General features: G+C 39.7%; 1 protein-coding gene across 2 annotated transcripts in view; it reads right to left on the bottom strand.

Annotated features, from left to right (window-relative positions):
- HNRNPM (heterogeneous nuclear ribonucleoprotein M) overlaps positions 1 to 19,476 on the bottom strand; it is a 37,193-nt gene extending 17,717 nt beyond the window's left edge. Inside the window, exons 1-6 of one of the 2 annotated variants that reach the window (XM_024218980.1) lie at positions 19,311 to 19,476; positions 9,853 to 9,905; positions 8,994 to 9,001; positions 8,821 to 8,914; positions 2,541 to 2,738; positions 859 to 1,012 (exon numbers count right to left, since the gene is read on the bottom strand). In XM_024218980.1, coding sequence (XP_024074748.1) covers positions 859 to 1,012; positions 2,541 to 2,738; positions 8,821 to 8,914; positions 8,994 to 9,001; positions 9,853 to 9,876 — 478 coding nt within the window. In that variant the 5' untranslated portion in view covers positions 9,877 to 9,905; positions 19,311 to 19,476. The remainder of the gene's footprint in view (positions 1 to 858; positions 1,013 to 2,540; positions 2,739 to 8,820; positions 8,915 to 8,993; positions 9,002 to 9,852; positions 9,906 to 19,310) is intronic. The other variant, XM_024218979.1, reaches the window with a different exon arrangement.
- Between the last annotated feature and the right edge of the window lie 1,075 nt (positions 19,477 to 20,551).

The following is a 20,551-nucleotide window of genomic DNA, read 5'->3' as shown; positions in this document are numbered from 1 at the left end:
CCATTGTGAGCCAGCTTAAAAACATCATAGCTATCAAATCTCGTCTCTCTCCCCCCCCCTTTTATCTGGATGCCTGATTTGGAAGACAGTACTCTGAATGCTCAGCCTTTAACTGAAAAGTTGAATTGTAAAATTCTCTCTTCCTTTATTTGTTACAAGTGCTCACAGAGAAAAATATGAATAAAAATTTTTGTTTCCCCTCTGCATCAGGATCACTTGCTTGGCATCTGTGATTATCACATTTATTAGCTGTCTTCCAAGAAAGCAAGGGTAGGACAGGACCAGAGTTTACAGTATAAAAAGCAGGTACATTTAAAAAGGTCCAGACCTTCATACATCATAAAACAGGGAATGCCACAAACCTCTCTCCCAATCTCCCTCACTGGTCATCCATAAAGGGGTTTAAAATAAACCCCTCTAGCAAATCTATATTGTGTTTAATTATTAGGTACACCCAAGAGGCAGCTGTGTATATTTCCAGCCAAAGATATACAGTATGTTGTTGCAAACTGGAGCCCCTTTCCAATACGTTCTTGTTTCCTCAAGTCAACAGTTTACTTAAGCTAGAGAAAAATAAAGTTTCATTTACACCCAGGTTTCTTCACCGATTTCCTCAGTGTCTATGACAGGGTGCCAACGTATTACCACAAGGCAAGATGATGGTGCTTAAATTTCAATATGAGACACAGAAGCACTATCAGAGTTTCTTAACTAATGCCAATTCTACTAGTCTGCCATTTGCTTTCACACGAGAAATCAGATGGTACATGATGGACTGGAAGTCTTGTCTGGTACCTAGGAAAACCTCATTTTAGGGGTCTTTGCGTCACTATTGCAGAATTTCTTCAGAAAGGATACATATAGCCTGAACAGCTTCAATAGATTGTTCAAAAGTAACAGTGCCAATCCCACGACTTTTGCCATCTTTGTCTTCTAGTATGTCAGCTCGAACAACCACGCCAGCCATGCTGAACACTTCCTTCAGTTTCTTCCAGCCAACCTTGTAATCCAACTGAAAGAAAAACACACAGTTTGAAACGTTCTGTAATGTTTCTCCCAACAAGTAGCCACAAATATTGTTTATTGAAAGCTTCCTGAACTAGGTACTATAGATTTGAGAATAAATTCAATAATCTTTGCAAAAATGGCAGAAAGTGTTAACTCAAAGATAGTCAGCTATGAAAATTTCAAACCAGAGCAAAGTGAATACAAGCCGTTCACGCATAGTGAGTACCTTAACTCTAGAAGAATCACGCTGATCAGTATTAGTGATAGAATAACTGAGTTACTTTTAACTGAGTTACTGAGTTTTGCTACAGTGTAAGTGCACAGCAAGAAGTATTCTATAATAAAGTGATAGGTTTCTTTATACAGCTAAATGTCATTTTTTAATTTATACTTCGTAATTTAGTAGTCTGGAGATTCAGTGCAGGGTGCAGTACTGAGGTGTCATTATGTGGAATGTGCACTTTTTGACTGTATGTCACGTGAATACTGTATTTCATCTAAGCCATGATACGGTCACCCCTATTCATGTCAAGTATGTAGGCAACGTTGTTGTAGCCGTGTTGGTCCCAGGATATAAAGGTGTGTGAGATGAGATCTTTTATTGGACCAACTTTTGTTGGTGAGAGAGACAAGCTTTCCAGCTTAGACAGAGCTCTTCTTCGGGTCTGGAAATGTACTCAGTGTCACAGCTAAATACAAGGAGGAACAGATTATTTAGAATAAGTAGTTAACACATTTCAAGGGATCATTCAAGGTAAAGTCGTCCCAATAAATGCACTAAATGCCTATGTGGGTGAAACCAAACCAATCACCATGTGAATCTAGAATGAACTCGCACAGGAAAATGATAAAGACAAAAACACCATGTTACCTGTGGGCGAACGCTTTTCACAAAGCGATCACTATCTCTGACCTATTAGTCTACATCCTCAAAGGAAACCTGCACAAGGACTTTCAAAAGACAAGCCTCGGAGCTTAAATTCATAAATTTGCTAGACCCTAAAAATCAGGGGCTGAAGAGACACTGGTTTTATGGCTTATTACAACAATCTATATTCCACTAACTATATTCCCTCCCCTACCTCCAATGACTGGAGGGGTGTTAACGGACCATTTCACCTTGAATGGTACCTTGAAATGTGTCAACTACTTATTCTAAATAATCTGTTCCTCCTTTTATTTAGCGGTGACCCTGAGTTTCCCACACCTCAAGAGCTCTCTGTAAGCTCAAAAGTTTGAATCTCTTGCCAACAGAAGTTGACCCAATAAAAGATAATACCTCACCCATCATGTGAAGTAGTACTTTCCTCAACAGGTAGTCCAACTGAAGACGACAGGACTGGTTACAGAGTAGGACACTAGATGATCGCGATGGTCCCTTCTGACCATAGTCTATTAATAGTCTGATTACTCAAAGTAAGTAAATTTGCCAGAATAGAGCCTGATCCCTGGCAGATAGCTCTTCATTTGGAGAGCAGTACCTAATCCAGTTAAATCCCAAATCTTCTGCCCAGACACCACACTGTACTTACATTTGCAACAAATACTGTACTTCCAAGTCTCCCAGCCTGTAAAGCATGGATAATCTCATTGGGTATGTTGGGATTATTGAGGATGCTGGGTGGTATATTGATCATTCCAGGGCCTCCTGGTCCTGGGCCAATACCCATGCCACCAGCTGCTGCCATGGCCTTCTGCATTGCTCTCCTGGCATGCTCGCCATCAGGATCCTGCAAAACAGTAAGAGTAACATGTACAATAAGATGGCAAAACTCAATATGGACACTACAGAGCCAAAACTTTACTCCCAGTAACATAGGAGGGTTTAATGGCAAGGACTCCCATCAGTAAAAAGTAGTTCATAAGCCTGTATCAGGGCACCACTTCACTGCTTGTTTTTGAAAAAAGTTAATAGGTAAGAGGAACAATCTAATAGTGACTCAAGAATCATACTTGAAAAGCTCAAACTGAATTGAATATGGGTTTCACTGAAAGCTGTCTGAAGGAGCATGAAGGGCAATAAATGACAGCAGATTCCAGATAGCAAGGAGGGAAAACCTACCTACTCAGATACTTGGGATACAAAATTATAAATGCTTAAATGACCTGGAACATGGGTTAACAGCAAGCTACATGTGCAAAGGATACTAAATTGAGAGCGTGAATATCAGTGTAGATGGATAACAGGGACCCAGAGAGGCAGGAAATTAAGATTCAGTATAGAATAGAGGCCCTGTCTACATTAGTTTTAGCCACTGGAGCAGTTACACCAATATTGTTGTACTGCTGACTGAGCACCTTGTGTAGACAAGCCAAAGAAAGCTTCTACCTGAAGAAAATCCAGAAGAGAATTAACATGGGGAAAGCCACCTGAAGAAGATCTATATAGGAGACTGTGGACAGCAAGTTGTAGATACAAGCTTATGATGCAATAAGGAACAAGAGAACTAGTGCACATGTAACCCAAAATTACAGAGGCATAGCAAGCTATGCACCAGAGGAATGAGATGCAGTACATGCAGAAAAGAATTAAGTGGATTAGGGGACTGGAAAGGTTAATTTGAGAGGAAATACAGTTTAAAAAAAACCCAAGACATTCAAAGGCATATAAATGCTCAGTTAAGGTCACCCAAATGAATATAATTCTGTCTCTAACAGTGACAACTAGAAACAGACAACTTTATCCATTGATTCACCCACCACCCAGGAGATCATTAAAAGCCAATAAATAGGAAATAAACAGGATTTTTTGGATAACGTTAGAAGTTTGTTTCCATACTTTTCAATAATACAAATATTTTTGTAAACTGGTTCCTTAGCCTGTAATTTCCAGACAAGCATTAGTTTGACAATCACAACTATTTAGGGTTTCTGGCAGAGTGGATAAATTCTTGCAACTTTAACTCTGGGTTAAGATCTAGTTTTTTAAAAAGTCTTCAAGAGATTCCTCAATAACAGCTCTCTCGACAAACCTTGCAAGCCATGCAGGGACAAATCCCAGGGTCTCCCAGACAACCTCCTAGCTCCACATACGGATTTCTCTATTCAGGACCCCGTGTTCCTCAAATGGCCTTCCCTTCTTGCTCTTGTTCAAGGCTAGCCACACCTACTCTCATCTGGATTCACTCCAGTCACTCCAACCATCCACAGTCTGAAAAGCATGCAAACTGGGGTGACTTAGTCAACTGAATGAGGGAGGCAACCTAGTGACAGAGGATGTGGAAAAAGCTAATGTACTCAAAGCTTTTTTTGCCTCTGTCTTCACAAACAAGGTCAGCTCCCAGACTGCTGGACTGGGCAGCACAGTATGGGGAGGAGGTGACCAGCCCTCTGTGGAGAAAGGTGGTTCGGGACTATTTAGAAAAGCTGGATGAGCACAAGTCCATGGGGCCGGATGGGCTGCATCCGAGGGTGCTAAAGGAGTTGGCGGATGTAATTGCAGAGCCATTGGCCATTATCTTTGAAAACTCATGGCGATCGGGGGAGGTCCCGGATGACTGGAAAAAGGCTAATGTAGTGCCCATCCTTAAAAAGGGGAAGGAGGAGGATCTGAGGAACTACAGGCCAGTCAGCCTCACCTCAGTCCCTGGAAAAATCATGGAACAGGTCTTCAAGGAATCAATTCTGAAGCACTTTGAGGAGAGGAAAGTGATCAGGAACAGTCAGCAAGGATTTACAAAGCGCAAGTCATGCCTGACTAACCTAACTGCCTTCTACGATGAAATAACTGGCTCTGTGGATGAGGGGAAAGCGGTGAACGTGTTATTCCTTGACTTTAGCAAAGCTTTTGATACGGTCTCCCACGGTATTCTTGCCAGCAAGTTAAAGAAGTATGGGCTTGATGAATGGACTATAAGGTGGATAGAAAGCTGGCTAGATCAGGCTCAACGGGTAGTGATCAATGGCTCCATGTCTAGTTGGCAGCCGGTATTAAGCGGAGTGCCCCAAGGGTTGGTCCTGGGACCAGTTTTGTTCAATATCTTCATTAATGATCTGGAGGATGGCGTGGACTGCACTCTCAGCAAGTTTGTAGATGACACTAAACTGGGAGGAGTGGTAGATACGCTGGAGGGTAGGGATAGGATACAGAGGGACCTAGGCCAAAAGAAATCTGATGAGGTTCAACAAGCACAAGTGCAGAGTCCTTCACTTAGGATGGAAGAATCCCATGCACTGCTACAGACTAAGGACCGAGTGGCTAGGCAGCAGTTCTGCAGAAAAGGATCTAGGGGTTACAGTGGACGAGAAGCTGGATATGAGTCAACAGCGTGCCCTTGTTGCCAAGAAGGCTAATGGCATTTTGGGCTGTATAAGTAGGAGCATTGCCAGCAGATCGAGGGACGTGATCATTCCCCTCTATTCGGCATTGGTGAGGCCTCATCTGGAGTAGTGTGAGGCTCAAAACGGGATACAGTACAAGGAGGATGTGGAAAAATTGGAAAATCTAGCAGAGGACAACAAAAATGATTGGGGGCTGGAGCACGTGATTTATGAGGCGAGGCTGAGGGAACTGGGATTATTAAGTCTGCAGAAGAGAAGAATGAGGAGGGATTTGATAGCTGCTTTCAACTACGTGAAAGGGGGTTCCAAAGAGGATGGCTCTAGACTGTTCTCAGTGGTACCAGATGACAGAACAAGGAGTAATGGTCTCAAGTTGCAGTGGGGGAGGCGTGGTTGGATATTAGGAAAAACTTTTTCACCAGAAGCACTGGAATGGGTTACCTAGGGAGGTGGTGGAATCTCCTTCCTTAGAGGTTTTTAAGGTTAGGCTTGACAAAGCCCTGGCTGGGATGATTTAGTTGGAGATTGGTCCTGCTTTGAGCAGGGAGTTGGACTAGATGACCTCCTGAGGTCCCTTCCAACCCTGATATTCTATGATTCTAACTGTGCTTCAGTATTCGTGGTAATATTAGTCTTTCACTGGTTTTGAAAGGGCTCTTCGGCTTGTAAAATATTACAGAGATGTAGCTAAATCTGTTCCTGAGATACAAAGAGCCAGAAGCACATTGGGAAATTTAATAAAATGACTCTTAGCTGAGATTTGGAACCCTCAGAGCTATAAAATACCTTGCCTGTTCAGCATAAAAATCTAACTCAGACAAATATGGTGTGTACAGTTTCAGGTGGACTACTTTGGTTTTAGCATTATTAGGGAAAGGTGGTTAAAAAAAGACTTACCAGAATAGCTTCAATGTTAACTACAGAAAAGCTTGTTCGTCTGCATAATGACTTGGCTACCTACTAAAGAATACTTGTACAGTCAGACTTCAAGGAGGGCAAGAACACTTTTCATCTGAGGATCTCAAAATGTTTTAGAGGACAAGTATCATTAGCACCATTTTACAGATTTGAAATTAAGGCAGAAATGATTAAGTGATTTGTTCAAGTTCACTTAATAGTCAATAGTAGTTTGGACTCCAAGCTGCCTAAATAACAACTAAATGTAACAAGATGACAAAAGAGGTGGGTGAGATAATATCTTTTATTGGACCACCAGTGATTTCTGGACCACATTTTAGGTTGCATAGAATGTAGGTCTTAAAAAGCTAATACTAATTAAAAATGTTTTGATTATTGAGGGTTTTTTTTAAATTCCAATAGCTACTTCCTTGTAGCGAATGTTAATTTGAACACTGCAGCATTGCACTAGTGTATTAGAAAGTGAAATGGACAAGGGGGAGTGTTCCAACAAATACAGAACTCAAAATGACAAAGACTCCTCTAGTAATTAAAGGTTAGTTCATTCATTCAGCCTACAAGACTTCCAGTAAGGGGCCCTAATTTATATCAATTGGGAAGGTGGATTTTTCTATGTTAACAACTAATCACTGGTAACTGAAGTGAGACCAGACAGCAGTCAGATGGCAGCAATTTCACCAACTCCTGTGCTGGACCAAATTCAAATATATGGAGATATACCTATCTCATAGAACTGGAAGGGACCTGAAAGGTCATCCAGTCCAGCCCCCTGCCTTCACTAGCAGGACCAAGTACTGATTTTGCCCCAGATCCCTAAGTGGCCCCCTCAAGGATTGAACTCAATCCTGGGTTTAGCAGGCCAATGCTTAAACCACTGAGCTATCCCTCCCCCCACCTAGCTATCCCTCCCCCCAAACTGTCACCCATTTATCCACAGAATGTCAACTCTGCTTTGGAGGATAGGATTAAAATTCAAAATGATCTGGACAGACTGGAGAAATGGTCTGAAGTAAATAGGATGAAATTCAATAAGTACAAATGCAAAGTACTCCACTTAAGGCAGAACAATCAGTTGCACACATACAAAATGGGAAATGACTGCCTAGGAAAGAGTACTGGGAAAAGGCATCTGGAAGTCACAGTGGACCATAAGCTAAATATGAGTCAACAGTGTAACACTGTTGCAAAAAAAGCAAACATCATTCTGGGATGTATTAGCAGCATTAGCAGTGTTGTAAGCAAGAAACGAGAAGTAATTCTTCCGCTCTACTCCGTGCTGATTATGCCTCAACTGGAGTATTGTGTCCAGTTCTGGGCACCACATTTCAGGAAAGATGTGGATTAACTGGAGAAAGTCCAGAGAGAAGAGCAACAAAAATGATTAAAGGTCTAGAAAACATGACCTATGAGGGAAGACTGAAAAAACTGGGTTTGTTTAGTTCAGAGAAGAGAAGACAGAGGGGACACCATAAGTTTTCAAGTACATAAAAGGTTGTTACAAAGACAAAAATTGTTCTCTTTAACCTCTGAGGATAGGACAAGAAGCAATGGGCTTAAATTGCAACAAGGGAGGTTTAGGTTAGACATTAGGAAAAACTTCCTGTCAGGGTGGTTAAGCACTGGAATAATTACCTAGGGAGGTTGTGGAATCTCCATCATTGGGGATTTTTAAGAGCAGGTTGAACAAACACCTGTCAGGGATGGTCTAGAATATAATACTTAGTCCTGCTATGAGTGCAGGGGACTGGACTAGATGACCTCTCGAAGTCCCTTCCAGTCCTATGATTCTATACCAGCAAGAAAATAGCAAAGTTTAGACAGCAGAGTTTAACTGAAAGTTAGGAAAAGAGGTAGTCAAAATACGTGTAAGGATGAAGATAGCATTTCCATGTATAGTTATCCAGGGGGCAACTTGATTTCCTACCCCAAGAGTTAGTACTAACGTTGAAGCTACATTCCCATATCTGATGAAATAAGTCTCAAAGACAGATTCAGGTTCTGCAATGCTAGAACTAGACTAATGGCAAATAACTCATAATTGAATATTAGTTACTGTACCAAAACTCTGAATATCTGTAGTATTATTTTCTAACTGTAAAATTATATTTAAAAAATAGAAATAAGTCTCCAGTGATCTACAGGAACATGCTTACTTGGTGTTCAGATTCACACGTTTTACAAACACTTCCATAACATTCTCTGGAACAGATTTATGGAAAGATTCAGAGAGTCAAGAAAAGTACATATATGTTTTGCAAGTCAAAACATGGAAGTGTACTAGCAACAATGGCCACTTTTGCTTGGTATCTTTTTGTCAATCAGTTCTGAATTGTCACATTCAACGCCTAGACTTTAAATTTGGCCAATGCGCACATGTTCATTTTTACCTGAATTTCAGAACAATGCCTCAGATTAAGTAAAGCATATACCTACAACCAAAAGTTTTGACAGCCCAGATCTTAGCTGGTGAACTGATTTCATAAAGAGGTTTTAGTTTATTATTTTATGTACATACCCTTTCGGTGATTTCATATCCCAATTAGCCAAGCATAAAGTTTATTAGATTATGAACAAGCACTTTAAAAACCAAAACAGAGCAGATTTAAATCTTACTTCTTTCACTTTCAGAGGTCTTCCACTGAGACTATGCTTGTTCAGAACCTCGGCAGCCTTCTTCATGCTTTCTTCCATCTTAAATTCAACAACACTGAGGAGACAAGATAGATTATTAAGAATGTTGCTTGTAGTTTGAAATTGCCCACCCCAGTAATAACTGATAAACTTACGCGCATCCCTGGATGTGGTGATTTCATGGGCGAGTAAGAAGGAGGGGAGGAGGGAAAGAGAGAGAGAGAAGTAAGTAAAGCACAAAATGCCAAAAGTTAACTTTAAAAAGATTTAAAATCCATTAAAAGCTACTTGATTTATAATTTAACTCTAAAAAAAATAGTAAGAACAAAATACAAGCTTACCCAATATAACCTTCGTTACCTGGATTCCAAAAAATATTAACTCCTACACATTATCAGGATTATACTGTAGTTTTTGAAGTTGTAATAAGCAAAACTAAGTCCAGGTTCTCCAAGAAAACACCACAAACTTAACATTTCCTGTTCTCTGTAGCCTGTCAAAATCCTCACCATGTTCCTTCATCCTCAATCCATATCCTTTCAGTACACTTAAGTGAGTTCCTATTATGATTTTGCTAAAACATTCCTTCACTTAACAGAAAGTAGCTTGACACCTACTAAAGCTACGCATGTCTTAAGTTTAGACATTTGCCTTATATTAACTGGCATGGGAAGTGTCATGTTTACAGAGCCTGCTTTTGCACACTGAACTTATAAATTCAACAACTACAAATGACATTTTCAAAGACACGTTTTACGTTAACATACCACTGTAGATACTGCTAGGGTCCATGCATAATTCACTCACAGCCAACACCGACTGAGCACAATGCTGATACTATCTGCACATCCCTTCCCACCTCCTCCCCATCCCACAAGGGGCTTTGGGCAGTGCCTAGATATATAGCCACTATCCATACACACTACCTTCTTGATTTCATTTGGTTCCACGCCACCATACAATTACATTTGTCATGTAGTAAAATCCACAGAAGAAATTCTCTCAATCACTTACCCTTGACTTTCCTTCAGCGTCCATTAAGAGCTCCACGTATGTTACCTCACCAACTACAAATCAGATTCCAGACGACACATATACCAAGGGAGAAAAGCCAAGAAAACAATGGGAATTTAGAACAGTCAACAACCTTGTATGGAGCCTCTGCCTTATAAGAAAGCCCAGAAACACTCCATATTCTCTAAACCACCAAGCTGGACATTACAGGTGTGCAGTAAAGTCTTAAAAAGGTAATTAAACAGGTTCTTGATTTTCCTCCACTCAAAAACAAGCTATTTCCACAATATCAGTTTCCTCAGCCTTTAATACTCAAATCACTTGTGGCAATCCAAATCCATGGGAAATTGTCTGCAATGATAGTTTTCCTTTTTCCACAAAAAGAATCAGATTTCTATTGGAGACTGACATAGTATGTAGCCTTCTGTCTAGATATTCCAGACGTTAACCAGCTACAGGTTCATGTTTCACTCTGATTTCTACAAGGGACAGTTAGAGGGGTCTCCAAAACCAAAACTATACCCAGCTATTTAAGTGTCAGTGACTCAACTAGGTGTTTACTTAGGCTAGATTATTAACCTCCCAATTAAATTGAAGGGGAAAGTGGACTTCATTTTTAGATCGGTTAGGTGTTTAAATTTGACTAACTTCAAGATAGTCTTCATTAGGAAAGTCGTTGCAATTTTCATTCCCAAGACAAGTAATTAACTGAATGCTTAGAATCTGCAGCAAAGAGTACAATTTGTAGGAAAACTAAATCTGCATTTCTCCACAAAAGATTAGGATTGCCAATTCATGATCACTTTAACCAGACTGTATACCTCCAAAATACCACTACCAAAATGGCTGCTGAGTTTGAAGCAAATGGCATACAGAAGTATAGCTGAAGAAACCCATTTAGGCTTGCTTTTCTGGCTTATTTATATAAAAATGAATGTATCCAAACAGACTTTAAATTCCTAGCAAGACTACTTACAGATTAACCCTAAAATGAGACTTTAGTAGGATCTCTAAATCTTGAGAGGTGTTACTTCATCCTCTCCTTCATTTGGATTGATCAAAAACTAACAGGATCAGTAGTCAAAATTGAAAGGGAACTAAAAAAGATTTTAAATGAATACTGATCCATTACTGATTCTATGATAATGTTAGAAGTGTAGGGCTGGAAGGGACCTCAAGAGGTCATTTAGTCCAGCCTCCCCATGCTGAGGCAGAACCAAGTAAACCTAGACCATCCCTCACAGGCGTTTGGTCTAACCCTGTTCTTAAAAGCCTCCAATGAGGGGGATTCCACAACCTCCCTTGGAAGCCTATTTCACTTCTCAACTGTCCTTATCATTAGAAAGGATTTCCTAACATTTAAGCTAAATTTCCTTACTGCAGATTGTGTGTCGTAACTTGAGTGGACATGGAGAACAATTGATCACCATCCTCTTTATAACAGCCCTGAAGATATTTGAAGACTTATCAGGTCTTCCCCTCAGTCGTCTTTTCTCAGGACTAAACATCTCCAATTTAAAGCCTAACAGATTTATTTGGACATAAGCTTTCATGGGTAAAAAAACCCACTTCTGCAGATGCAGATTTTTTTACCCACGAAAGCTTATGCCCAAATAAATCTGTCAATCTTTAAGTTGCCACTGGACTCCTTGTTGTTTTTGTGGATAAAGACTAACATGGCTACCCCTCTGATACTCCTCTCCAGTTTGTTTGTTTGTTTTTTAACCTTTCCTCAGAGGTCAGGTTTTCTAAACCTTTTATCATTTTTGTTATTCTCTGGATTCTACAGTTTGGCCACATCTTCTTTAAAGTGTAGTGCCCGGAACGAGACTCAGATGGAGAGCTGTGGCCTACTGGGCACTGGTGAAAGCAGAACAATTACCTCATGTCAATACACCCCAGAATTATATTAATTATTGTGAATCTAGTAGAAGCTTATAAACAAGTGTCTGTTTATAGCCAAGGTTCTAAGCTACATTACCATTCTCATCTTCAGTATTTGGACCATCTCTGAAGACTACAGTTGCCAACATTTGGATCCAAATAGCCAGGTCACTTAGCTCAAGAGCACCGTAAATCTAGAGCTGAAGTCTCTATGGCCTACACCGCTGTACTGGGGGGGGGGGGCAGCCTCCACTTGCTTTGTGTACACACTAAGCACAGTCTTTGAGAGCTCCTGCCAATACAGCCAAAAAATAGTTTCCAACTACTTTGGGCATAAATATTCAGCATGACCAGGAAATTCTGAAAGCCATTCGTTTAAACAGCAGCAGCCAGAGTCCAACCACACTGTTTTTACAAGAATGCAAATTTGATTTGAATTTATGTAGTTAAAAAAAAAAAAAAAAAAAATTCTCAGATGACCTGCAACAGACAATCCATTTCACAAAGGCCAAAAGTTGAAGTTACAAGGTTAGAAATCGGCAGTGACCTAATGCTCCCAGTAGCACTATTGGTCCATTGGAAAGATATTGCTCTGAACTCCAAACTACTTATCAAATCAGCTGCAACTGACACAAAAATCTACACAAACTCCTCCAAACAAGCTTTTTTCCTTGGTCATTGGCTCAACACAGTCAGAAGCTGATTTAACATTTGTCCCTGTAATCAGCCTAATGGCCTTTACAGGAAGTTCTGACCTTTGAACCACAAAATTTACTGAAGTCTTCTTTAGTGGCTATTTCATATCTTACAGAGAACCTTAAATTTTGTACCAATTTTGCTCTGAGCTTTCAGTGTTCAAATTTTATACATTCACATTTTAAAAAGACACCTGTATCACAAGTTACACTTAAAAAAAGCCTATTTGAGCCTCCTTCTAGGAGCAGCCAAATTTCAGAATAGGGACACCATGTGACAAGTAACATGCTAGCCCAACATCCAAGATAAGTCCAGATTACAGAAGAAAAGTGAGAGGTGCATTCTGCACTTAGTAAGTCATGTGGTATGGTCCAGGTGATGTTCTTACAGGGGAAACTATGGCTGATATGAGATGGCATAAAAAAAATCCAGTTCCTAGAACCTGAAAGGTAAAGAAAAGGCCCCCTTGGACCCATTCTAGATGCAAAACTAAGCAATATTTTTGTTAACATGAAGTCTGTTTATTAGAAGAGCAGACAGGCATCAGGGATAAAAAAATTACTGGCTAGCCAGTAGCAGGCAAGTACCACTTGCAAAGTACAGAAGAAGAGTGAGATGTCAGTCATGGAAGTACTCTTACCATATATCGGTACACTATTTCCTGGTCTAAGGACTGTATTTCCTTTTCCCTTGTTGGGAGTGGGTGAGGAGAAAAAGGAAAGGCAAAAAAAAAATACCACTATATGGGAACGAAGAGTCACAATGCTCTCCTCTGCCAGTAGCCAGAAAGTCAGACTGCACTGGGCCACCAACACAGAATGGTACATGAACCCCGCCCTTTCAGCTAGTGTACAGAGGCAATGCTATCTGATCAGTGTTTTTCTGCCTGAGTGGTAGACTAATATACTATGGGACCTGGCAGAAGTTTTTTTAAAAAAAAGGTTCTAACAAAAATTAAAATAAAGTTGTTCACATAGGAAAGAACCACTGCATGCACAAGTACTGAGTTAAGAAGTTCCAGATAAGGCTATGCGAGGGTTACTAAAGCTTATGGACTAGTTCCGGGGGATAATAACCTACACTTTCAAAAAGGATGAGCTCAGTGATTGAACAAGTCTTGCCCAATCTAGATACATTTCTACTACCCCTCTGTTTGACACTTGCAAGACTTTAACTTGGAGTAAGAGAATCTGTTTTGAATACCATATTTTGAAGAGAAACTGGGCATCTCAATGAAAAGAACTAAAGTGTTATGAAAATGCAAAATATCAAAGTTTGAAGAAAGACTTGTTATTATAGCAACTGAAAATACATGCCCCAGGAATTCTGCATTATAACAAGTTTAGTGAGTATGTGGGTATTTGCTAGTGTCATTTTTGGCAGAATTTAACTTTTTATTAAAAGTTAGTTTCCAAGTTGCAAAGATTCTTCCATGTAGGAAATTATAAGTTTATTCTACAAAGAGACTAGCTCTGAGAGGCATGAACTGACAATCATCTTGGATTCATCTGAAAGGACATGTGATATGAAGTTTAAAAATATTAAAGAATCAAGTTAGGGCACTCTTTCAAAATTTGTTTGTTGTAAGTTTTCAACAGAAGAGTTCGGAAAGGAAGTGGGAACCTTATTAAACATGAAATAACAGAAGACCTAATAGGTCTGTTCCATCTCCCTGCCAATAAAGGATTACCACCTATTGTACATTTGTGGTTTGTTTGGAAAGTAGTAGTCTGGGGGAGAAGGAAGAGGATGCATAGTCATTTTTATTTTGAAGTCAATAGAAGATTTTATTAAACAAGTGTGTTCATTCATTTGAAATTTGCTGTAGAAGACAGTCATGCCAATTTAAGTTTCCACAAAATTTGGCCCTTCCCACAAGATGATGGCTCAGAAATAATCATTAAGCACAAAGCCTGCTCTGAGCAAAATGGGTGCAGTTCTCTCTCTCTCTTTTTTTTTTTTATTAATAAAAAGGACATTTCAGCTTCCTTTTCCAAAAAATATCTGTCCACTATTCTATATAAATCCAAACTTTTAGAAAATTTCAAGATTTCCTATTACATTTGATGCATAACGAGCCCCATTATAAGAACAGCCCTCATCTCATTATGGCTTGATTTAAGATATTTTATTGAAGCTCTTTTTAAACAGATGCCATATTAATTAATTAATTAATTACTAACTTCCAAGATATACATACTGTTTTGTAGTGTGCAACTCCATAGGTAGTTTGCATTATGATTTCCAATTAAAGCAGGGCTAAAAATCATATTATGTTTTACTTACTTACTGATTGAATGCTGTCTCCAAGCTTGGCACTGAATTTTTCTTTGATTTCTGAAGTTTAAAACTGTCACTTTTGTAGAGAAAGCCTTTAAGAAGTGTTCTTTTAAGACACGTTTGACTTTCGCAGGGTCTTCCTAACAAGTTTTGCTAGATCTCATCCGTTAATTTTTAGACTATCCCAGACACATGCAATATAGTAAGAGCTGAAATAAGGTGTTATTTCTAGAACTGATTACCAAATTTCATGGTCTGAAGCAGGCAGACATGAGAAGTTATAATTATATATTCCAGAGGCACTGCTTTTATAAAAGGTTGATATCTAATCCACCCAAGCCCTAATGGTGGTTTAGCAAACCTGAAAACAAGAACCTTGGTTATACTTGGTTCATTTTTCAGCCATGAAGGTTGTAAAGGTTTAGAAAACTTGACATGAAAGCCTAGATCATGGAGCATTCTTTTGATGACAAATATCCTTACCAGAAAATTTGTCAACTATAATCATGATGTTATGACCAACAGTTAAGTCAGAGTCCCATTTAATAAACTTCCAAGTAAGCAAAAACTATGGTATTGATACTGTCCAGAAGCAAATCAGTTTGACCATGTCTGAGTTTGTTTACAGAGCTCCAACAGAGAAGTCCAAGTATTGCTCAAGCAGTTGCTAGATGGTGCTCAAAGCTTTTCATGCTCCCCCAGTTTCATTTGAAAAGCTTTGAGCATCAGATAAAGGAAAGGTGAAATGTGTTACCATAAAAAGATTCATTGATTGAGAATCAGTATTGCCCAAACATTCTTCACTAATAAAAAGGACAAATTGAAAGCAGCAAACCCAGCACATTCATGATGGGAGTACACTAAAACTGGTACTGTGTTGAATTAAACTGTTTCCTTAACTTGTGATTTCCTTGATTTTTAGGATTTGTGATGAAACACTTATGCAAACCTATTTCGCAAGTTATGAGGGCATTTTAGGTCTTTGGAACTGCTTTAAATTCCTGAAGCTAGCTATCCCAAAATTTTATATATTGATAGTGTAATGAGACTTACTATGGCTACAGGTGTGTCTACATGAATCTTTATTGCATGGCAAGCTGGGCTATACATCTACAGAGCTCCAGTTTCCACACATTTACTATCTATGTGGACCCTACCTCTGCACACTACAAGTCCCCTAGCATACAATGACCACAGTATGTCAAAGGGGTATAGAGTATGATGTTTCAGCCAAGATGCTGGTTTCCAAGGTTAACAGATGAAAATACATTTTAGAATACTGATTTATTTCAACAAAAGAGGGATAGGCAGGAGTTAAAAAACAGGCTAGAGTTTAAAACTAATAAACTGTTTTAAATAAAGGAGAGAACAAGACATGTGCCTACCAACCAGGCACTCTATGGTGGAATCTCCAATAGTGATTAGGGCTTTTTTGTGCTACTGTAATACAAGTGTTTAATAGGAAAGTGACAAACCCAGAGCACACAAAATTGAGACCAGAGAACTCAATTAAAGTTGTTGGTTTTTTAAACAAAAACACAATCACCCACAAACCTGGGGCATGAGCTACATCAGTACATACTGAGTCAGGAAGAGAAAAGCCAACAAGAATATCTGAAGAGTTGATGGGGTGAGTGGGGAGACAATATTTAAACAATGAAGTTTCAGTGCATGTTCACTCTTGGAAATTTATGCATGTTTGCTCATCTACATAGATCTACTGAATATATCTTATCAAGAAACAGTTTTACATATTGCTTCTCTTCCTACCCTGAATACAAATCCAGAGTGTGTTATTTCTTGTAATTAGGAAAAAGGATGCAGCGAGGGTTACTGCAGATGTAGTCAATGATTCATAACGATTATCTACCGCAAATATGACTTGAGGGTACTTCCAATTACAGCTCTTGCCAGTTTGCTTCTTCAACAGATAAGAGAAAATAACTAAGTTCTTATTAACATACTGTGGCTCCATCTCGCAATTGAGAGTACTAGCCAACTACTTCCTCCCAGAGTTAGAAAATTGTATTAGAAAACTTAGTATTTTAGTAGAATCAGATCAAATACTTCATGTCAAAGTGAATTTAATATGTTTCATGTCATCACACCCCAGATGAGAAAGTTAGTAACCTGAATTGCTAACAGCTCTGAGCCACTAACTGCTCTGAAATATCAGATGAAAAGGAAAACTAAATTAGCTTCTCTCTCCCACTTTTTCATTTGTTCGGTGGACAGGATAGAGAGCTATTTGGCATTCAACCTTTTTCACTTTTAGGACTTCACATACATACTAAAATGGCATTTCACTAAAAGCTATATGTAGCCTCACTCATCTGCAGAACCTTTTTAGCATGTACAATGCTACTGACATCAATTTAGTTCAACAGGGTTTGTTAATCAATACAAGGGAGTTTCAAACAAGAACATCTGTGAGCTTTATTAAAAATGGTGATACTGCACACCTGTAATCTAAGTTTCACCAACAAACAATACACTGAAATAACTGAACCAAGGCATCACTCTTCAGAGCGATATGCCACCTTTTAAAGATTTCAGATGTACACATCTGAAAACCAATTTGGAGAGATGAGCAGACCTCAAAGCTCGTGTCTCCTAAACCATACTTACTGGCACAAAACAGCTGATTGAGGTGAATTGCTTCTACGTTCAGCAACCTGCTATGCCATTGTTGTGAATAGCTTTAAAATCTTCTACATGATTGCTGAGTGATGGAGCCGTAAAAACGTCACCTACATTTATCCTTTATGTTCAAAGCTGTTCCACATGCTCCCAAAACATTACATTTTGGGCCTGTAATTCTTACACATACAAACCAAGAGTTCTAACAGAATTTTCAAAGCCACATTCCTGGTTCTTGGAACTACTACGCCTTGTATCAAGAAATACCAATTCAGCAAGTTCAAGCACAGCACAAGACCACCAATTTGGGTAAAATCAATGACTAGTTAGAATGGATCGCAACTACACAGCAAATCTAAACTGTTAAATATTTTTGAGCAGTCCCAAAAACCAAGAACAATGCATCTGGATATTTAACATGACAAGCCCTGCAGACAGAATGAAGAGGTTTTACTGTTCCCCTAGGAGCATTTGCAGGAATGAATAGCTGAACAGCAAGGCAGGAAACAATCTCACATCGGACTTTTCCATCCACGTGAACTGGAGAAAAACCACAAGACACTTGGAACGGAATTCAACATAATACTTAAAAGACATCTACACATAGAGATAGTCCTGTTACCCAATGTTTCTTGCACATCAAGAAAAATTATACAGTTCTAAAACATAGGATCATTCATAATTAATGTAACAATGCTACAGGCAGGCAAAGGCAACTGAAAGGAGAGATATAACTAAGATTACTGATAGTAGTTCAGTTGTTAAATTCAGGTACCACTATTTTATTGTTTCAAGTCAAGACATTTAATTATGAATGTTCCCTATGGCCTACAGTCCTTAAGATTTAATTATATGCATTCAATTCCAGTTTTCCTCCAAAGAAAAAACATTTAAGAACCTTTTGGAAATTTGTGTTCCCTTTCATTTAGGCCACAGCCTGTCAGCACATTACCTAACATTCCTTACCTAGTTTATGCCACAATTAAACATTGGTCACTAATTTGCAAGACATATCAATTTATGGATCATTCTCTTGCTATGTATTTAAGAAGTGACCTACAAGAGAAAATGATTTGTATGCTTTTATGCATCTTTAAAAAATTGGAGACCTCTACATCATAAGTAGGGAGCCCCTACTGTACTACATTAGAAATTCAGATCTTGACTCCTCCGCTTTTCCAGGAAGACTGGAAATGAGTAAGTCCAATATCAATAAAAGCAAACAAGTAAAACTTGAGTGGAAGCATTTTAGAATATTGGCAGAAGTTTAAAGTAATTCAGATTTTTTTCACCTTTGAGGAGGTAAGGATGCTGAATCTATCAATGAGAGAATTCCCAAATACACAAATCAGTCATTCAATATGAAAAAAGGTTTTGGGTGGGGGTGAAAAAGGGGAAGCATAACATGAACATTTTTTCAAGGCCTCCTTTAATGCAGCAAATGCTGAGGCACAAACTAATTATTCCTCCTTTGTAGGTCACCCTTAAATACATTTGAGTTCTCCTGAATATTGTACAACAATACGGATATTATCTAAACACAAGTCAGACTATTAAATTTTGATTCTAGGACACAACTACATATACTAAATCAGCAGTAGATGGACAACCTACATTATCCAAAAACGTTACATGCTTCAGAGCACGTTATAGTACCTCAAAAACAAGTCCTGATGTAGAAAGTCTGACGTTTTCCATGAGACAATGGCACCTTTCACGCTTTGATGAAGCACTATTAACCACATGCCAACATGCCTACATAGGAACTATCCTGTGTGGAAAGCTGCCTAAGAACAGATATCATGCAACACCAAAAAGGCTTTAATCTAGACCCCTTACAAAACTCATGTCACTAATTCTATCCAGAACAACATCAACTAATAAATTAAAATTTTCAGGACAAAGTCAGCCACTGTTAAGATGACAGACACCACTCTGCCACCCAAAGCAGCCATTACCTTTCTCTTTGACCAGGTCTTTGAGAGATTGCCACTTCACATCAAACGGAATATTTGTGATAAAAGCTCGATATCTTTTAGCAGGGTTGGCATATGGCTCAAAACGATTTCCCCCTCTTTTGACACTTTTCTCTTTCCTTTTTTCATTCTGGCTTGGTCGTTCACCTTCACTGCAAGAAAAATACAAGTATTCAGACATCGTATTAGCAATTCAGGGGTCGGCAACCTTTCAGAAGTGGTGTGCCGAGTCTTCATTTATTCACTCTAACTTAAGGTTTCGCGTGCCAGTAATACATTTTAACGTTTTTAGAAAGTCTCTTTCTATAAGTCTATAATATATAACTAAACTTTGTTGTATGTAAAGTAAATAAGGTTTTTAAAAAATGTTTAAGAAGCGGCATTTAAAATTAAATTAAAATGCAGAGCCCCCCAGACCGATGGCCAGAAACCGGACAGCGTGAGTGCCACTGAAAATCAGCTCACGTGCCGCCTTCGGCACGCGTGCCATAGGTTGCCTACCCTTGAATTACAGCATTAGATGAAGTCAATACATCATACCTTTAAATACACAGGGAAACAGTTCTTGCACATACACCACTATCAACCCCTCAATCTGGAGCCCCCATGCCTCCGGACCCAAGTCCCCTGTAAGCTGCACAGCCGCCTATTTAGCACCGCACAAGTGCTTAGGGAACCTACCCGGGGGAGGGGGACCCCTCCCCCAACCTGCCACAGGAGGGGCACCCCTGCCCCAACTCATCCTATGACCCGGATCCAGCCGTGGCCAGAGCAGCACAGACCCAGGCACGGCCGGTGCGGCACAGCCTGACCCCGGAACAGCTGGGGCAGCATGGAGCAGTATAGGCACCCCGCGGAGGAGGGGTGCCTATACTGCAGCCCCAGCGCGCCCACAGCAGGGACAGGCACCTCTCCCCCCACCAGTCCGGGTGCTGCTGCAGGGAGTCCTCCCACCTCACTGTAGAACTGGAGCACCCTCCTGCACCCCAAACCCCTCATCCCTGGCCCCACCCCAGAGCCCACACCCCCAGCTGCAGCCCTCACACCCCTGCACCTCAACCCTCTGCCCCAGCCCTGAGCCCACTCCCACAAGCATTCCTCGGCCCCACCTCTACCACATGAATTTTGTTACGTGCACATATGAAGGTGATGAGTCACATCACCTCCATATTGGTGCACATAAAATTCATTCTGCACATAGGTGGGAAAAATTAGAGGGAACA

The sequence above is a fragment of the Terrapene carolina genome, unplaced genomic scaffold, assembly GCF_002925995.2.
Source record: "Terrapene carolina triunguis isolate 2854851 unplaced genomic scaffold, T_m_triunguis-2.0 Scaffold662, whole genome shotgun sequence".
NCBI classification, from domain to species: domain Eukaryota; kingdom Metazoa; phylum Chordata; order Testudines; family Emydidae; genus Terrapene; species Terrapene triunguis.
Note: the sequence above shows the minus strand (reverse complement) of the source record. Positions and strands in the feature narration are given on the sequence as shown.